Source organism: Platalea leucorodia (assembly GCF_965183815.1).
Source record: "Platalea leucorodia genome assembly, chromosome: 1".
In the NCBI taxonomy this organism is placed as follows: domain Eukaryota; kingdom Metazoa; phylum Chordata; class Aves; order Pelecaniformes; family Threskiornithidae; genus Platalea; species Platalea leucorodia.
In genome coordinates, this window is record NC_138823.1 from 29145811 (window position 1) to 29163358 (window position 17548).

Below are 17548 nucleotides of genomic sequence, written 5' to 3' on the forward strand. Positions count from 1 at the left end.
GATTTACAAACAGCCTCTTGTTAGTCTATTACCTAAGTGTTTAGTTATCTAGCTCATTAGTTTCAATCTGTCTCAGAATACTTGTCTCCTCAGTTGCACAATTACAAAAGTTAGATTTTGGGGCAAAGATTTGGACATTTTGGTCTTCAGAGTATTGCATTATTTGACTTCCATGGCCACTGAGGATAATACAGGAACAAAAAAGGAAGCTTAACAGAAATATATACTTACTTGCATCTAGATAAGTTGTCATGTATAAAATTAAATGCATTCTTACACTGTTTGCAAGTGTCTGGTTCCTTTTGCAAAGAAACCACAGCTCTGACCTGAATAACTACATGTTTTCTACTTTGTGTTTTCAGAAATCTTACATTTAGTTATACCATCCCATGCAGTTTTGAAGGCTGATATACATCTTTTCACATCTACTCGTTGTAGGTATGCATATGTGGACAGAGGTGGTATGGCCCTGAAATGAGTAGGGTAGGTCCTCTTCCATTTCCCCTACAAAGAATAAGTAAAAGGAGTGGGATATGCTCTTGAAAGCCCCAGCCTGGTTAGAGCAGCTTCAGTCTCTTGTTTATGTATGGACTGTCCTAAACTACTGCAACGAGGAGGAAATACTTAAATTAGTCACTGTTTCTTCCTCCCACCTGTGGTTCTCACATGACTCATCAGGGCACCGCACCTTCTTTTGGTCTCCTCAGAGAATCCATGCAATGTGCAGTGCGGGGAAGGCAGGATGATAGGGTAAGTGGTAGGATGAGCACATACTGCATCTGCACTTATGATCACATAGAATTGCATCTGTATTGCAAAACCATGAAATTTGGCTTCAGTGATTATGAAGCTTCAGTGGAGGGACATGATTACTTTAGGTCTTCAGAGAGGTAACAAATGTCAATGTGAGAGTTACCAACACAGCTTTTTTTCATGTGTTGTACTTGTGTATGTGTGTATGACATGTACCTTGTGTTTTCCATCAGTTCATGCTATGTCCTCACCCAGTGACATCCATCTTTCTTTACAACTTGTAATGTTACTGTTCTATTAATTAGGAATATTGTGGCCAATTTTGGCCAGTACTTAAAGGGGAGCTACAAAGAAGCTGGAGACTCCCTTCTTACAAGGAGTCACACGGTGAGGACATGGGGTAACAGGTACAAGTTACTTCCAGGGAGATTCCAATTGGACACGAGAGGTAAATTTTTCACAATGAGAACAGTCAATCATTGGAATAATCTCCCCAGGGAAGTGGTTGACTCCACTACGCTGAACATGTTTAAGACTCAGCTGGACATGGTGCTGGGCCATCTTGTCTAGATTGCGCTCTTGCCTAGAAAGGTTGGACCAGATGATCCTTGAGGTCCCTTACAACCTGGTATTCTACGATTCTATGAATTTTCATTTATTATTTAAATGTTTTTTTCCTCTTGCTTTCTTGTGAATGCTTTCCTATTATTAGTCATAGAATCATAGAATCATAGAATGGTTTGGGTTGAAAGGGACCTTCAAAGATCATCTGGTCCAACCGCCCTGCCATGGTCAGGTACATATATATGCATATGGAGAGAAACACAGATGTGTATGAATTTATAGGTACAACAGAAATGTGAAAAGACTGGTGATACAGGGATAAGTCACATAAATGTATCACAATTCATTCTAGAGTAAAAAGATCACTGCTTAAAGGAAATTAAAACTGTATTACATCTAGGAAAAATATTTGGAGTACTAATTTCTATGTTCCTACAATATCGAGAATAGATTTTTGATAGTTGGTTTTGGCTAATCTTGGTGGTTATAGTTTGTTACTCCCTCGTCTTCACAAGCTTTTGACCAACAAGAGTGAATGATAATGACTTTATTTCCACGGTGAAAAGAGACTTAGAAGCTTCCTGTAGCTGGAAACAATGCTAAATGATGTCCTAGGCCTGCCATAGTTCACAAGCCACAGGCTTATTCACATAGGTGAACATTATTTTTTACTGAGTGAATCCTTCTGTGCTCTATTTGCAGTTTTCCAGTCTTCTCGGTTTGCCAGTGGTATCTAGCTAGGTTAAAGAAACTAGAAACGAGTATTTATGGCTTTGGCTTAATCATAATTTCTCCATTTCACTTCTTTCAGTGTATTCTTTGCCTGCATCCAGAAACTTTGATGAAGCAGGTCATACCTTCTCTTGGATTGTCAGTAACTTTTGGTTATCTAGGCCCATAGTCTCCATTCCATGTTGATTTAATCCCTATGATTTGGGGGTAAAAATAAAGAAAGGGAGTTGAGTTTGCTCTCCTCTGGCCTTTTTGATTTTCAGGGAGGGCCTGATGACTCATACATATTTGTAGTAGCTGTTAAAATAATCTGCTCGCCCCTCAGGCAGATGGTGAAGCATCATATTACAAGTGATAAAGGCGGACAAGTAGAGAAAACACAATTATTCTGATTTCATTAGAATGGTTGGTCCGTTTTGCTTGGACAAAGATAAGTCTGTTCTGGACCATTTTCACATATTTGTGTGTCTATTCCTTAAAAATGTGGAGTCATCAATTTCAGATTGATAAGAAATAGATAGAGTATAATTCAGGGTGGGGTGGGGGAAAGTTACAAAAAAAAAAAGTAGGAACACAAAAGCAAATATTCCTTATTCTCTTCTCATGGCTCAAGATGGATAGTAAAAATAAATTACAAACAATTGTGGAAAAAAAATCCTTAATTTTTCTATAGGATCCTAGGTGGTACACTTGGTATTCTCCAGGAAGGAGATTTCTGTTGTAAGGTCGGTGCTATTGTTGGTAAGGCAATATAGCACAGTGTTAGGTAATACTGTGCAGCTGGGAAAAGAATCTTGAAAATACTTTTATGCTGATATCCTGTCTATTTCTACAGAATTGCACATGTTTTCAAATCCTCTTGACAATTTTATTAAAGGGAAAAAGGTAGTCCAAGTTTCTTGATATTCTTTATTGTAATGAAATGGTAAAAGAGGCTGTAAAAGGATGGAAGAAAAGTGGAGAGTATGACACATAATATCAGCGATGACTTGGGGAATGGAGCTGTAAAATTAGTATTACTGAGCTTTCAAACAGAATAGAGGCTCACATGTTTGTCAGATTTAAGCTAGCAAACTGTCATAGAAAAGTATTCGGTATTTAGTTTCCCACAGAGCACATCAAGAGGGGAATGTGTTAGTGTAAGAGAAGTACCAAGAAGTAGGTGTTGGTAAATGAAAAAGGAGACTTAACTCATTTGAACAATATATACATCATATACCCTGTGATATTTCCAAGAACCATGACCATGTGTTGACACAGCCTGTATAAATGCAGGCCTGTCAGAAAGCCAGTCTTCATTCCAACTCGGTTTTACACTGTTATCTGTAGAGACAGGGATAGCTACTGCAAAGCAGACATCATCTCATATGCAACTACTTATTAAACCTTTTCACCCCTTTTCATTGTTTAGCTCCTACTATATACCTGCCTGGTTTGAAAGATGGATCTATCAAGAATCCTTTATTTGAATTATATTACATAGACAAGCATGTGTATTAATGAAAACATGTTATACTTCTTCCATTTGAGTCATCATTGTTAGAATATTTGCTGTTTAAATATAACATATACCTCAGCTGAACACTTTCTTCTGAATACCAGGAGAAAGTTTTTCAGTTTTAATCAAGAAAATTAGTAATTTTTTAATAATAAAAAATGCCCAATTTTCTTATCTTTCCATGGTGCAGAATGCACCATCGCTCCATGAACTCACGAAACTCATTGACTTTTATGTGAACTCCCTATGGGTGCAGGGAACAGAACTGGGTTCAAGAAAACTTACAGATGGTTTTGTAGGCTCAAAGTGCAATCACTACTGGGGAAATAAACAGTCAACTGCTCTGGAAAGGCCTAATTTTATCCTGTGGATGAAGAGTTTTGTGCAGTACTTCACGTGCATGTGCTGTTACCTACAGAGCATTAGACGGAATGGGAGCATTCCAGAGATTCTTGGCTGCAAGCCTACATTTGATGTCTTTAGAGGTCTTTATCGTGCCTCTTTTATGGCTGTCTGTTTGCTTCTTCATATTGGATCATCATCATATGGCAATGGGAACATTTTATAGTGTCTCAGTCATTTTAGTTATTTGGACAAAATCAGAGTTAACTGAAATGCTGAATTCAGTTAGGAATACAGAAACCCACCCAAAGGGTGGGTTCAATTTTAATTGAGTGATCAGCTGGCAAAGATAAAGCATTGATGACGTGACTCTCATACCCGAGTTGTTATCATTAATATGCTCTGGGACACAACAGAAAACCAATAGCACTGCGCAATATCATCTCCACTTGTACCATAGTGCAAGGCCTGTACCCGTCAGAATTGTAATCCGAATAGATACACTGGACAAGTTCTGATGTAGAAGATTTTCCGGGAAGAGACAAGTATTCTTGGAAGTATATGATAGTGATATAGTATGTGGTATTCTTCCACATAAGGCCCAGATCAACCCATGGTGTTGTTAGGGGTCTCTAAGATTGCTGAGTTTCATGTATGATATAAGATCTAGTGTCACCCCACCACTGGTGGTAACCAAAGACTCCAGAGCGCATTTTAAAAGTGTTCTGTGTAACAGTATTTCCTTGAACTGAAAGTATTTATAGATACTTAGAGGTTTTGATTGCTTCAGAGTAGTTTTGAAAGGTTAATGTATACAAAGAAAAGAAATGCCATTGCTACTGTCTACACAGGCAAAATAGAGGATGGATGGATATGCATCAAAAATTTATAAAAAGCTCACATACAATTTGATAATGAAGAAATTATAAAATACATATTTGAATAAGACTGAAAGAATTAAAATAAAGGATATGAAAGAATCATTTACTAATAAGAACTGAGCTTTAACACAATGAGGATACAATATTTCAAAATTAAATATTAACCAAATGTATATCAAAGTGTTCTTAAATTAATTACTTCCATAGAACACCAAATACTAATAGCAGTCTTAGGAGGTGTTTATTTTAGAATGAATTTGTTCATATGCAGTAATTTAAAATTGTTAGTTTGAAATGTAGAGAAGATATTTTTTTAAAAAGTGTTTTCATCTGCACTGGAAAGGGCAATAGCAGTCATATGCCCTTTGCAGTGCAGATGAAAGCAAGATGGTTAGTTGCTGCAGTTAGTTACTGCGCTCAGCTGAGCAGAGACAGGAAAGGGCTGGGATTTAAATCAAGACATGTCTTCCGAAAGAGAACTATAGCCAGGGTTGTGGATGCCTCTGCAAGTAGGCTCCGTTCACTACATTCATTTAAAGAGGTCATTTCTCTGTCAGTTCTCTGAATTATACCAAGCCTGTTTCCTTATGGGCATTTTTTTAAGCCTAAGATCTATTTTTAAGAGCTGTTTTTGTGTGTGTGTCTTATGCATTCAATATTCAAGGAAGCACACAGAGTATTTGGATATACTAATAGTCAACCAAATAGATGTCCAAAACTATTTCTGCACAGCAAATGACCAAACTGCATGAGGTACTTGGCTGAATATTTTGTTATATTTTGCTTAGGAAGAGGTAATGTAAGTTCACAGTATGGTGCACTTTTTTCATATTTGCCTTGTAATACACAAGATATTTAGCTAAATTTCAATATGTGATACCCAAAATAAACTTCACAGTTATATTCTAAAAATATTAATAGTTTTATATTCTTTTTATGTTGATGATTTTAGACAAAATAACACCCTTTGAAATAGTTGAACAATGAAAGTTTTCTTTCAAATGAGAAAAATATAGCACGAAAGAGTGATTTGCAGAATCTAGTATGAATGGGCGTCTTTCAAAGCTTCTTGAAGAACTGCAGAATTCTTGTATAGCCTGTTGTCAGGTACTCAGCATTACTCTTTGTGTATTGGAAATAAGATCAGAAATTCCTCAAATCTGCTACTGAACATGACAGTGTTTTGAATATGAAAAAAACTCTGAGCGGGGAGCAACGCTTTTGCCCTTTCTTAAATACCTTACCACAGAGGCAGCAGCAGCTTGGCTGAGGGGCTCAGCTTGTCCTGAGGTGGGTCCATTGGAACTGGCTGGAACCGGCTGGAACCGGTTGTGTCCGGCACAGGGCAGCCGTGGCCTCCCCTCACAGAGGCCCCCCCTGCAGCCCCTCCCACCAGCACCTGGGCACCGACACCCAATACAAACGGCCCAAGTACGAGTTAGAGAAAGAGTAAAAGAAAGAAGCTTATAAAGGAAAGAAGAAATTCAAAGATAAAATAAAGGAGGAGAAACTCTGGATCTTGGATCTACCACTGTGCGGCACTAGAAGTGGGAAAACTGGGATGCAGCTGGTAGTACTTTACTGAAATTACTACAGAACGTCAGGAGAGTTTTCAGAGGGATTACCGATGTTTTGGCTTATCGACTAGACTTTAGAATTTTATGTTGAACGTAAAGGAGGTATTTTTGTTCCAGCTTCAGTCATAGTTCCTCTTGTTACATTGCATCATCCTGGTGGTGCATAAACCAGAATCAGACTTCGGATGAGCAAGAGTGGACATTACGATTTTCTTGTACATAGTGTCCATGAATGAGATCTATACATCGGTTTATAAATGAAGGGGAAAAAAAGAGAAAGAAGAGAGTTAGAGTGTATCTGAAATGCCATAGCCCTTTGACTCCTTTGGAAAAATAAATGCTATTTTTCATATTTTCCCTAATCTTTGAAGCCTAATTTCTAGATTACTGTAGCTTTTTTTTTTTAAAAGCATAGCTATAGATTTCAGCATGAGCAATGAAAAACAGTTTTTCACATATCTCAAATAGCAAAAGAAGGTATTCAGGTCAATAGTTGGAATATGAAGCCAAGAAGGTAGATTTTAACATAAACAGAGCCATTTTTGACCTTGAATAAATAACTTGACATTACTTTACTTTGTCAGTTACATAGAAAAACAGATAAGAACAGATACTAGAAAAAAATATATGCTACTCCTTAGAAAAGATTTCCTAGATAAAATCACTAGATAATTTTTCTGCTTGAAAATGTATTTACACCAGTGAACTTTTTATGTCAGAGGCTCAGCTGAAGACAGACACTTTAAAGCGGGCTCAGCGTAGTACTTCCCATAAACAACAAATGCTTAAGTTTACCATTTTTTTACTTGCTCCTACTCTGAGTCACAGCAGTTAGTTATTTTGCTCATGGTGTTGGTTAGCATTAACACGTTGTTAAGAAAAAGAGTAAGATCATAACAAACAATGGCTTTAATTTGTCTGGAGGAGTGCTTCAGTGTCTGATTAGATGCCAATAATAAATGGTAATTAACAGTGGTTAATAAATTACATCAAGGAAGTACATTCCTTGTTTGGGAATGTAAGGAAGCAGCAGAACTTGCAATAGCATTTGGTGATGTTTTTGCTTCCCTTTGTTTTGAATCCAGTGAGCTGGTCTCATCTCCAGTGAGGAGATGATCAGGAGGTTCAGGAACTCAACACAGGAGGTGCTGAGGTTTTCCTGAGCAGTGTTAAATGCTCAGACTTCTCACAGTCGTTCTCAGACCACGTTTTTACACTATTACAACCATGTTGTTGTCTCAAACACATTAGGAAAGATGAATTGTTTCTAGAAGTTCAAATAAGTCATCTTTAATGCATTATACATTCATCTGTTAATGAACAGATAACAGTCCTTTGTAGTTTTAAATGAGCTTTGTTTGTTCTTAATGTGAATCAGCTTAATATTAAGATGAGCTAAAGTAGTCTGTGTGTATATAGAATAGTCCCTTTAGTTAATTGTTTCCTAAAATGAGCTAGATTGGTAGCATCCATTTAATGTCTGATTCCAGTCTCACTAGAGCCAATTGTTTTCTGCTGTGGAATTAAGTAGGAACCGAAGTGGGGCTAATCTATAAGTTGCTTTGCAAATTCTATATGGGAAAAAATGCAAAACAGAAAAGAAAAATAATTTCAGCAATCATTCTCATAGCTGAGTTGTGCTAATATTTTTTCTCCATTTAAATCCCCTGGACTGTAACAACTTCTTTCTGCTCCATGAAAATTATTTCACAGAAAGTTGCTCAGAAGCATTTTATTCTTTTTTTACCTATGCTGTGCAGTGGTGTCCTTTGAGTTAAATGTTATAAATTCCAAATTTGGAATGTTGAAAATGGATGTTATTAAGAAATACTGGAATTCCCCAAATGAGTAGGAACAAAGCCTTTAATCCCACATGCTGCAGGCCCAGTATTACCATCATTGAGATCCCCTGGTGAAATGCACATGAACTGCTGAAGTAGATGTGGAAAAATGCCTTTTGAGATTAGATCAAGATTTTTAAAAGGATATTCCTGATTTATTTTTACTTAGATACAATAAATATACCTTGCATTTCCCAAATTCAGGAAGTTTCTTAATATTCCCATAGAGGTGTGTAGTAGAGGAACTTCATTTTCTCCCAGATTACAGTCTTGAAATATAATCTCTGCAGGTTCTGTTCTCTGGTAACTTTCTCTGTACGTAAGTGGAACTCTTCTTTCTCTGTAAGAGAAAAAATTAAAGTTACTAAACAGCTTAGTATATTATTTACCACGGGCTTTTTTTCACAGTGCTCAGAAAAAAAATAGAAGGATACTCATTTGTCTGAATGTTTCAGTCTGCCACTCCTGCTTTGCATAGCTGCTGGGTATGCTTAATTTTCCATTGACAAAGGCTTGCTTTTGCACATGGTCAGAGGTAGTTTATGGGAGAAGACATGACCCAGTGTGAAACCTTGATGTATTTTGACAATAATATTAAGCTACAGTATTAACTGGAATTCAGCATTTGATTAACATTAATTTAGGGCAGAAGTATTATGTTTATTTGCCTTTTTTTTTTTTTTTTTTTTTTTAAATCAAATAGGCCAAGCAGTGATCCTGTGGAATCTAGCCATAGTAAAACTTCTCTCTCTAGCCTCTGTAGATATTAAATTTTTCAGTTTAGCATCTCATTCCATCTTTTGGTGGTGGAATACCCTTAACAGCACTATATATATATATATATATATACACACTTCAAAATCAAGTCAGAGTCTCAGTACTGACAGAGATAAATTCATACAGACATATTTGTTGTACAATACGAGGGTATTTCACAAATTACTGGGGGTTTCACACACATTTTTATAATTATAGTCAAAATATTATAATTTACAGTTGTGATTTGTCCTTGTTTTTCACCTGCCCGCTGTCTGCCTTAAATCTTTTCCTGCTGTGTACCTGCAGTGAGTTTTAAGATTCCTTGTAAAACCCGCATAAAACCTAATTTCTGCTAAAGTCAGCTTAATCTTCATCTCCAAGTAGTGACAAAAGTTATCACTTGAAAAGTGATAACATTTTTTTCTTCTTTCTAGCTCTTTGTAGTTTTTTTAGAATGTCTATCACACTGGGCAGCCTTTCTGTTTTTAGTGGGTATCATTTGGACGTCTGAGTCAGAGTGTCACATGTCATTACAGAATTGCAGATAGAGTTCATTAGGTATAAAATAAAGGTCAGAGCTCTAGAGATTTTGTAGCAAATTAATGTTTTATTGTTGGCAATGGTTGTTGGTCCAGAGATGCAGGAGAAAATGAGGTGCTGAGAAAAGAAAGCTCCATTAATTTTGCAATAAAAAGTCCACTATTTTGTGTATTATGGATGAACTGAAATATCTGGAGATTGTTTTTAATTCTCCTACCCATCATCTGTGTCCCTTAAGGAACCTGAGATATGTTTAAGGTGAGAATAAATATCGAAATTGAAATTAATTATTCATAGGAGTACAGATTTAAATGTTCATTTGAAAAAAAAAAATGAGATGGCAGCAATGCTTACCAGCATCAAATAGAAATAAATAAAAAGAAAGTTACAAACTTTTTAGTTTAGAAACTTTGCTAAAAGTGTTCATAGACTCAAACATGAAGAACAATTTAATACAATCATCACTAAAAAGCTAAAATTGGTTTATTGTAAGATTAGGAGAAGAATGTATCTAACAATAAAGTATGAAAAATATGCATTATGAGCCAGATTTTTTGACTAATACACTCTTCCATTCAAGATTCTCCAAGTTGTTAATAAAGAAGTGCTTTTATGAGGAAGGTATTTGCTATGATCTTACACAACGGACTGTATTTTAGTCCCTTCATCTAATCACTGCATTACATATGCACAGAAAAAAATACCTAGAGCATTTACTGGCAGTGCAGAATGATTTATGTATAACCTCTGTTGACTCTGTTTTCTTTAAAAAGCTTTATTGTCTTTTTTTTCTCAGAAGTATCCCATCTTCTAATTAAAACAAATTTCATAGCAGTCAATTTGAGTGACTGCTCCTGCTTCTTCATCCTACTATTACTCTTTATTCATAATATTGTTTCTGAAACAGCTTACAGTCTCTCCTTACTCAATGTCCATTTTTTGATTTTTAGATATATTACTCATTTTTCAAATAATGTTTTGGTTTTGTTTTTTTTTTTGTTTCAGTTCTTCTTTTTGAACTGGGAATAATTATCCAAGTTTAATTTACTTAGTATGTCTATAGTCATAATATTTAATGATCCACTATAATGCAAGATATCAGCTGCACAGGAGTGATCCATATATTTGGAGCTATAGGGTAACTACAGATGCTTACAAAAAGGCATTTGCTAGCCAGCAAGGAAAAGCACTAAAAGCTATGCATTCAATGTATGTGTTTGTCGGGCTTGGAATTAGAGTACATGTGACAAGTCATGTGTTCAACCTGTCTGCAGCGGTTAATGTGTTTTGGGGAATTAAAATAACTAAAAGTATATTTAACCAATATAGTGGGAAAGACAAAACAGTTTTTCAATACACAGTATTTCTCAAAAGAGGCAAAATTGTTTATTCAGCATAACCAAATACACCGAGATGTGTTTTGTCAGAGAAACTGTTTCAAGCTATTTACTTCAAGCGTGAAAGAGCTTTCTTAGAGTGAATACACTTTCTCTTGGACTGTGCCTCTTTCGAATTTCAATAATAGCTGAACTGTGTTGAAAACACATTTTCATTAATTGTACCTGTTTATCAAAACACAGATGATAAAATTGCTGGTAAATATAACTTTGTTTAAGAAAAATTAAGTACATTTAGTTATATGTGCTGAAATGACCCATTCTTTCTATAAGCAGAGCCTATCCCATCTGATACCTCAGAAAGATCCTTGGCCTGCTTTACAGCCATATGCTAGAGTTTCTTAACTTGAGTTCCAGAGTTTGAACTCTGGCAGTCTAAAACCGTTGAGTCCAGTATGTTCACAGGAAAGTCAGCAAGAGAAATTAAGTTTACATAAACAAATTATTCTATCAACCTCTGCCAACATCTACCTTGCCCAGTCTTATAAATGATCCAAACTTCCAGTTCTGCTCTCAGACATCTCCAGATGTTTGCTGATTCTTGTTGGTCTGGCTATCTCTAAAAAGACATCTGTTGGCAAATCATGTGCCTTCTTCTGTCTGTTTAAATAAGACCATAAAAATGCTAAAATTATACATTTCCAAAATTTTATTCAGTGGAAACCTGTAGACTCCTTACTGATGAGCAATACCAATTGCTCATGATTATTGCAATGGTATGTAAATCTACTGAAAAGAGAACAGGAAAATAAGGAGTCTATGGGATTCCATCAGCAGAATAGAGAGCATGATGTGTTATGTTCACAATTATGCTTCAGAATGGAGTATTTAGACAGTAAAGGCAATGGCACAGGGAGATCTTATTTCAACCCACAAATCCTTTATCCTTAATATTGGCCAGATGTGTTACAGTATAGAAAGGTTTCCTGGAAACAAGCAGAAGGATTTAGTCTACAAGGCGGTTTTAATATGAAGCAACAAAGATCTTGGATTAGATCTTGCAGTCAAAATGCTACTATTCTTGGTGATGAAGAAAACGAAATAAAGTGAATGAAGGCTGAACACCAGTAAGCAGCTGTGACTTGCTGATTGCTCATGGCTTTTCACACTGTGGGTTGTTAAATTATCATACACATTTCTGCAGATAGATGTGACTGCTCTAAGTTTGCATGTGTTTAGGAAGGAGTCCAAAGGAGTAAAAGTCCATCAAGTGCTATTAATCACAAAATTATTGCCTTTGGTTCAGGAGGTCCCTTAACCACAAGTGATGGGTGACTGGGAGAATGTATCAGAGAGGTGACATTGCATGTTGCCTTTGTTTTTATTGTCAGAATAGAATAGAAGTACAATAGTGCAGTTGGAAGGTACCTACAACGATCATCTAGTCCAACTGCCTGACCACCTTCAGGGCTGAAGTCTTATCTCTTAATTTGCTAGTGACTCCACTGGAGATAGGATACAGGCCTAGACAAACCCTAATCTGGCCCTGTGGGGACAGCCTTATGATTTTATGTTCTTTGCATTATGACTGGTTGAACTCAGGAGACAAAAAGTAGAGAATGGATGGGATTTTTCTCGCTTGCATTTAGATGCCCACTTTGTACTTTGCAGACATCTAAACAGGAGCCAGGTTTCTAGATTCCCTTTATAATCAGTGTAGAGAAGTAAACAACCAAGTGAAGCTTACCTTAGAATGTTTCTATGAAGGACATCTATTGTGCCAGGTTCAGTGATTCATTTCTAAACAGATTTTTATATTGTAGACATATAAATCTGGTCAAATCAATTCTACTTATGTAACTCACTGAGTACTAATCTAGTAGTATTAGTACAGAAGCAGTAGTCTCATTTCTTTGTAGAATTTGGGGAGTAACAAGGTACATATTGAAAAAGGAAAAGATCTTGAAGATTCGTGATTTTCCATTACACCATTTTAGATACCATTTCTATTGGAAGTATCTCTAAAATGGCTATAGGGTAGGGTGGGGATCTTCTATAATCAGTTTCAGGTGAGAAGGCATGTGCCAGTCCAGAATGGATGTGTATACACAGTAAGAACCTGCTGAATTAATTTCTTGTCAGATACCTTGAATTATTTCTTGTTGAAATCTTACGAATACATAGTATTGACATGGCCATATATATCTATATATAAAAACAAATTCCTGGGGCTATGCTGAATGAATCAAGCGTTCCAGCTTTGCCCTAATTGTATTATTGTGAAGATTTTAATTGTGGTATAGCAGGTCAAATTATTGGTTTGCTAAGGAATTTGAGCAAAAAATAAATAAGAATATTATGCTGCAAATCACCAATATTAAATATGAAATACACAATATGACATATAACTCAATACCAAATCTGCAGAATATAATTTTATTGGTCTTGTTATCAAAATGAGTTAATGCAAATATATTCCACAAATCACTAAGGCTGAAACATAACTCATTCTCAAGAAGAGGATCTTCGTTGACTTGTTGATTTCACAAGTTTTGTTACACTGTGAAACTTGTATTTGTTACAGATTCAGTTTCTTTCAAGAATGCATGTTTAGCCTCTTTACTGAGTTCATTGCACTGACACTTTGATATTATACCAGAAATCGCCATGATGGGATACTACTAGCCAATCAACAGTGCAGTACTGCCTAAACTAAAATGACTGCATGCTACTCTGGCCACATCTATCTTTTAACACTTGGAATTTTGTGAACTATTGAATATAGCCGTGACTATTTAAAGTTTGGTGTTTGGGTTTTTTTGTTGTTGTTTTTTGTTGTTTGTTTTTTTTTTTTTTTTAAAAACTGTCAAAGGAATTGATTGAATATTTAACAATGTAGTTTAAGTCTGATCAAAAGAAGGTTATTCCTGTCATTAGAACTACAGAAATCCTTCTCTTGTAATATATTAATGTGATACGCAGGATCTGCTTTGGTGTACTAGCTGAAAGTTGACATTCATTAGCCAACCTAGAATGTTATAAGCTTTTTCTATAGCACTGATGTCCAGACTTTCTGGAGTATGCACATTATGTTGGGAAACTCCTGAAAGCCTGAACATTTCACTTACAACCTTTGTTCAATGAAGTGATTATGTGTGTCCTTATGTCCTTTTGTATTCAGCTAAACAGTCAGACTTTGTTCAGCTTTAAATACCTTGCTTATTTTGTACCTACAACTTGATCAATGTCCTTCTAAGTTAGTGGACATTTTATGAGAGCTGGATATGTTCCTTCCTGCAACTAAACATTGTTTTCTAAGATGTGCTTTTGCAACCAAATACAGACAAATAAAAAGGGTTATCTATCTTGGAATGAAGAAAGACAAGACTGGAATACTCTGTTGTACTGAAGATAGTAACAGATATCACAAAGACTGCAGTTTTAAATCACTGCATCTTGCTACTTGTTTGTCCTTTTTTAAACTTTAATAACTGATCTCTGAGATACTGCCTGGCTTTTGAGGGTTTTATAGAAATTTGGGGAGGACAAAGAACTCCTTGGCCTATTGAGACTTATCATTACATCATTCCTCCCTAAGTCATTCCTAGATTGATGAAGTCTAAAAAAACTGACCTGAATCTGTTTCAATGAAAAAGTACTTCCAAATGTCTGCTTTGAGGATATTCCCCTTAATTTTAATTTTTCAAAGCCCTCTTGTCTTATGTACATGCTATCATAAAAAGTAACAGAGGCTGACATTATCTGTTCCAGCATTCAGAACACGATTCTGTTAGGCCTTCCTAAATACTTCTATCTCTAAGTTGTATTCCCCAACTTTTGCCGGTTCTCTTACTGGAATTTAGTCAATTAATCCTAAAAAATTATTTTGCTGATCTTCCTTAAATGTTATGATATATCTTACATTAAAAAAACAATAAAAGTTGAAAATAGGAATCTAATCAGATGAGAATAGTTCCACTGTGTTACACTAGCAATGAAATAGCTAGACATGAAAAAAAGGTGGGAGATTTTAGTACTATTATTTCCAGACAATTGCAACTTTTCAATATAATATTTTTCAGGTTGTGTAAGCTATTTGAACTTTTTTTAATACTAAAGTTCTCAGAAATCTGGGACTCAAAACAACTCTTTCAATTTTAGACTCATTTATGCACATGATTAAGATGTATTTTTGTATATATATTGAGCTGGTTTGTATTTGTATAGCTGGTACTTTTGTGGAGATTTATAAATTGTTGAGTCATTGGAAAGATAAACAATTAAAGAGAGCTGTGATCTCAGGTTTGGAAAGATGATGAATACAGTTGATCATAAGCCTGCTCCTGCAAAGTATTAATCTCTCTAAGCTGTGCCAGTTCCCATAAGAGCACAGATCTCTTTTGCTTGGCAAGTTGACCTATACAGAACGAAGGCTGAATTGCTGTGTAAAACTGTGACAGATATCTGACAAAATAGCACTTTCTTTATCATTTAAGGGGGTTGTTTTATATAATATTAATGCTGTAAAACTGTGCAAATGTGTGTAAAAAGTTAAATACTTGCTTACCCCATCCTTCATCTCTAAATATTAGATGAACTGGAACTGTTGTTATAAGAGCTGAAGAGGTCCAACAATGACATCTTTATCAACACCCACCTAATGTGTCACATGCTCATTTCTCAACTTGAACATTCCTCATTCCTCAAGAATGCAACTTCCGTATGACTCTTACTTAAACCAATAGCATATCCCACAGGGAGAAGCCATTTTAAATGACAACAAGCTAAGAGAGATTTACCAGAACACTGGATTTAGCACCTATGACTGGCTGTAATAGTAACTGTTCTATTTAATATTACATGGAAAGACTGCAAATCTTCACTACAGTAAAGTTGTCATCAAAGCGTAGTTCTTATCAGACTGATGTAGTAATGTTACAGCTGTATCTATCAACCTTTCACTGTTAGCAGCCACTGCAAAAAAATGGCTTGCAGAATTAGTTGATCTTCAAAGCCTGCCTGTAGTCCCATTATATTAGACTTACACATATGCATATGGTTCAGTCTAAAAGCACTTGTAGTCAGTCCACAAATTTTAAGTTGGGCCCCTTATAGGAATGATGTTGGGAAAGTTAAATCATATCATACAGCACGCTGTATGTTCTGGCGAAGGCTACCTACACCTGACACACAGTTCACATGGGTAGCTTATTCCCATCTCAGGGGACAACTAGTTCTGACACATTTGTAACGTGTGGATGTGACATGAATGCAAACAGAAATATGGTTATGCAAACAGCAAAAGGTCATGCTCTAAAAATGCTAGGATAGGCTGTTCAGTATTTTCAAGACAGCAACTGAACACATATAAATGCCTCGAAGCATAGTAAGAGATGTATATTTGGTTTCCAGGATCAGTGGTTTTGGCGAGTCAGAAACAACAGGGTGATGGATGGATACCCCATGCAGATTACCTACTTCTGGAGGGGACTGCCTCCCAGCATTGATGCAGTTTATGAAAACAGTGAGGGGAATTTTGTCTTCTTTAAAGGTAAGAAAAGAAGAAATGTAAGATTTTGTGTAATACTTTCAACTGTGATGATTTCTTGGAACATATCTTGCTTATTTTTACTAATGATTTGTAAATCATGTTGCAAATTGGTAGCTAAATGAAGAGTATATAAGTTATGTTTTCTCATTTTGGCAACTACAGCTTTAATTTATGATTACCCTTCAGAGTATCCCATCATGTACATATTCAGTGAAAATTTAGAAGTATAAATAAGAGACAGCAATGCAGTGATCTACTACGACATCCTTTTTGAAAAATGTGGATTAGGAAGCAAGAATGAACACAGTTCCATGGGTTTTTTGTGGTTCTCTTTGCTCTTCTTCCTTTTTACAAATGAAATTTGCATATATTTAAATTACATCTGTGCTACATATAAGTCACTGTATTGCACTGTACTTGTTTCATCTGAGAACTGTGATGTTAGGAGTTTCAGGTGGGAAAAATAAATATCTTTTTTGTAGATGTGTATTTAGTATTTTTAAAGAAGCATAAACTCCAGAAAATACGTTGTATGCATTGAATTTTTGCTAATCATTCTTTTCAAGCTTTCATTCCAGGCATCAGTCGTTCTTGAACATGCATCTAATTTATATTTAATGAGAAAATTATCCTATATATTAAATAAATACCTATTTAGTAACAAAAGAGTGAAAACCATAGAAAGTATGTTTTATAAGATAATAATTTTGGAGAAGAATGTAGAATGAATAGATATGTGAAAAATAATTCAGCTGTTTAGTGTTGTGAGTGATTCACTTGTTAACTCATTACAAAAAAGTAGAAATTTTTTTAAAGTTGTTATATCAAAAATGAATTCATTTTTACAAGTGGAATAATTAACAGGGAGATAGAAATAATATTTCATTCACTATGGAAACATTATCATCTTGGGAATGCTAAATGGAAAATGTTTAATAAGATGCAGAAACACTGCAAAGCTGTACAATGAAGATGAAGTTTATGTCTTACTAATAGAGAAATTGTACTTTTTGTGTGAATCAGAAGGAAAATTACATTCCATATAGTACATTTTCTGTTTACATGACTTAAATACAACATATGCTTTTATTTCTGTTGCCATAAAATACAATTCATGTCATAAACTCTGGGAAGTTGATAAGATTGGGAATCATGATCAAGGTACCTCCAAAT

General features: G+C 35.4%; 1 protein-coding gene across 1 annotated transcript in view; it reads left to right on the forward strand.

The window, feature by feature from the left end:
- The window catches only part of MMP16 (matrix metallopeptidase 16), a gene marked incomplete at its 3' end in the record, with an annotated part of 183269 nt that overhangs the window by 147394 nt on the left and 18327 nt on the right, over positions 1 to 17548 (forward strand). The window contains exon 7 of the mRNA XM_082327266.1: positions 16237 to 16375. Within this exon, the coding sequence (XP_082183392.1) occupies positions 16237 to 16375 (139 nt within the window). The remainder of the gene's footprint in view (positions 1 to 16236; positions 16376 to 17548) is intronic.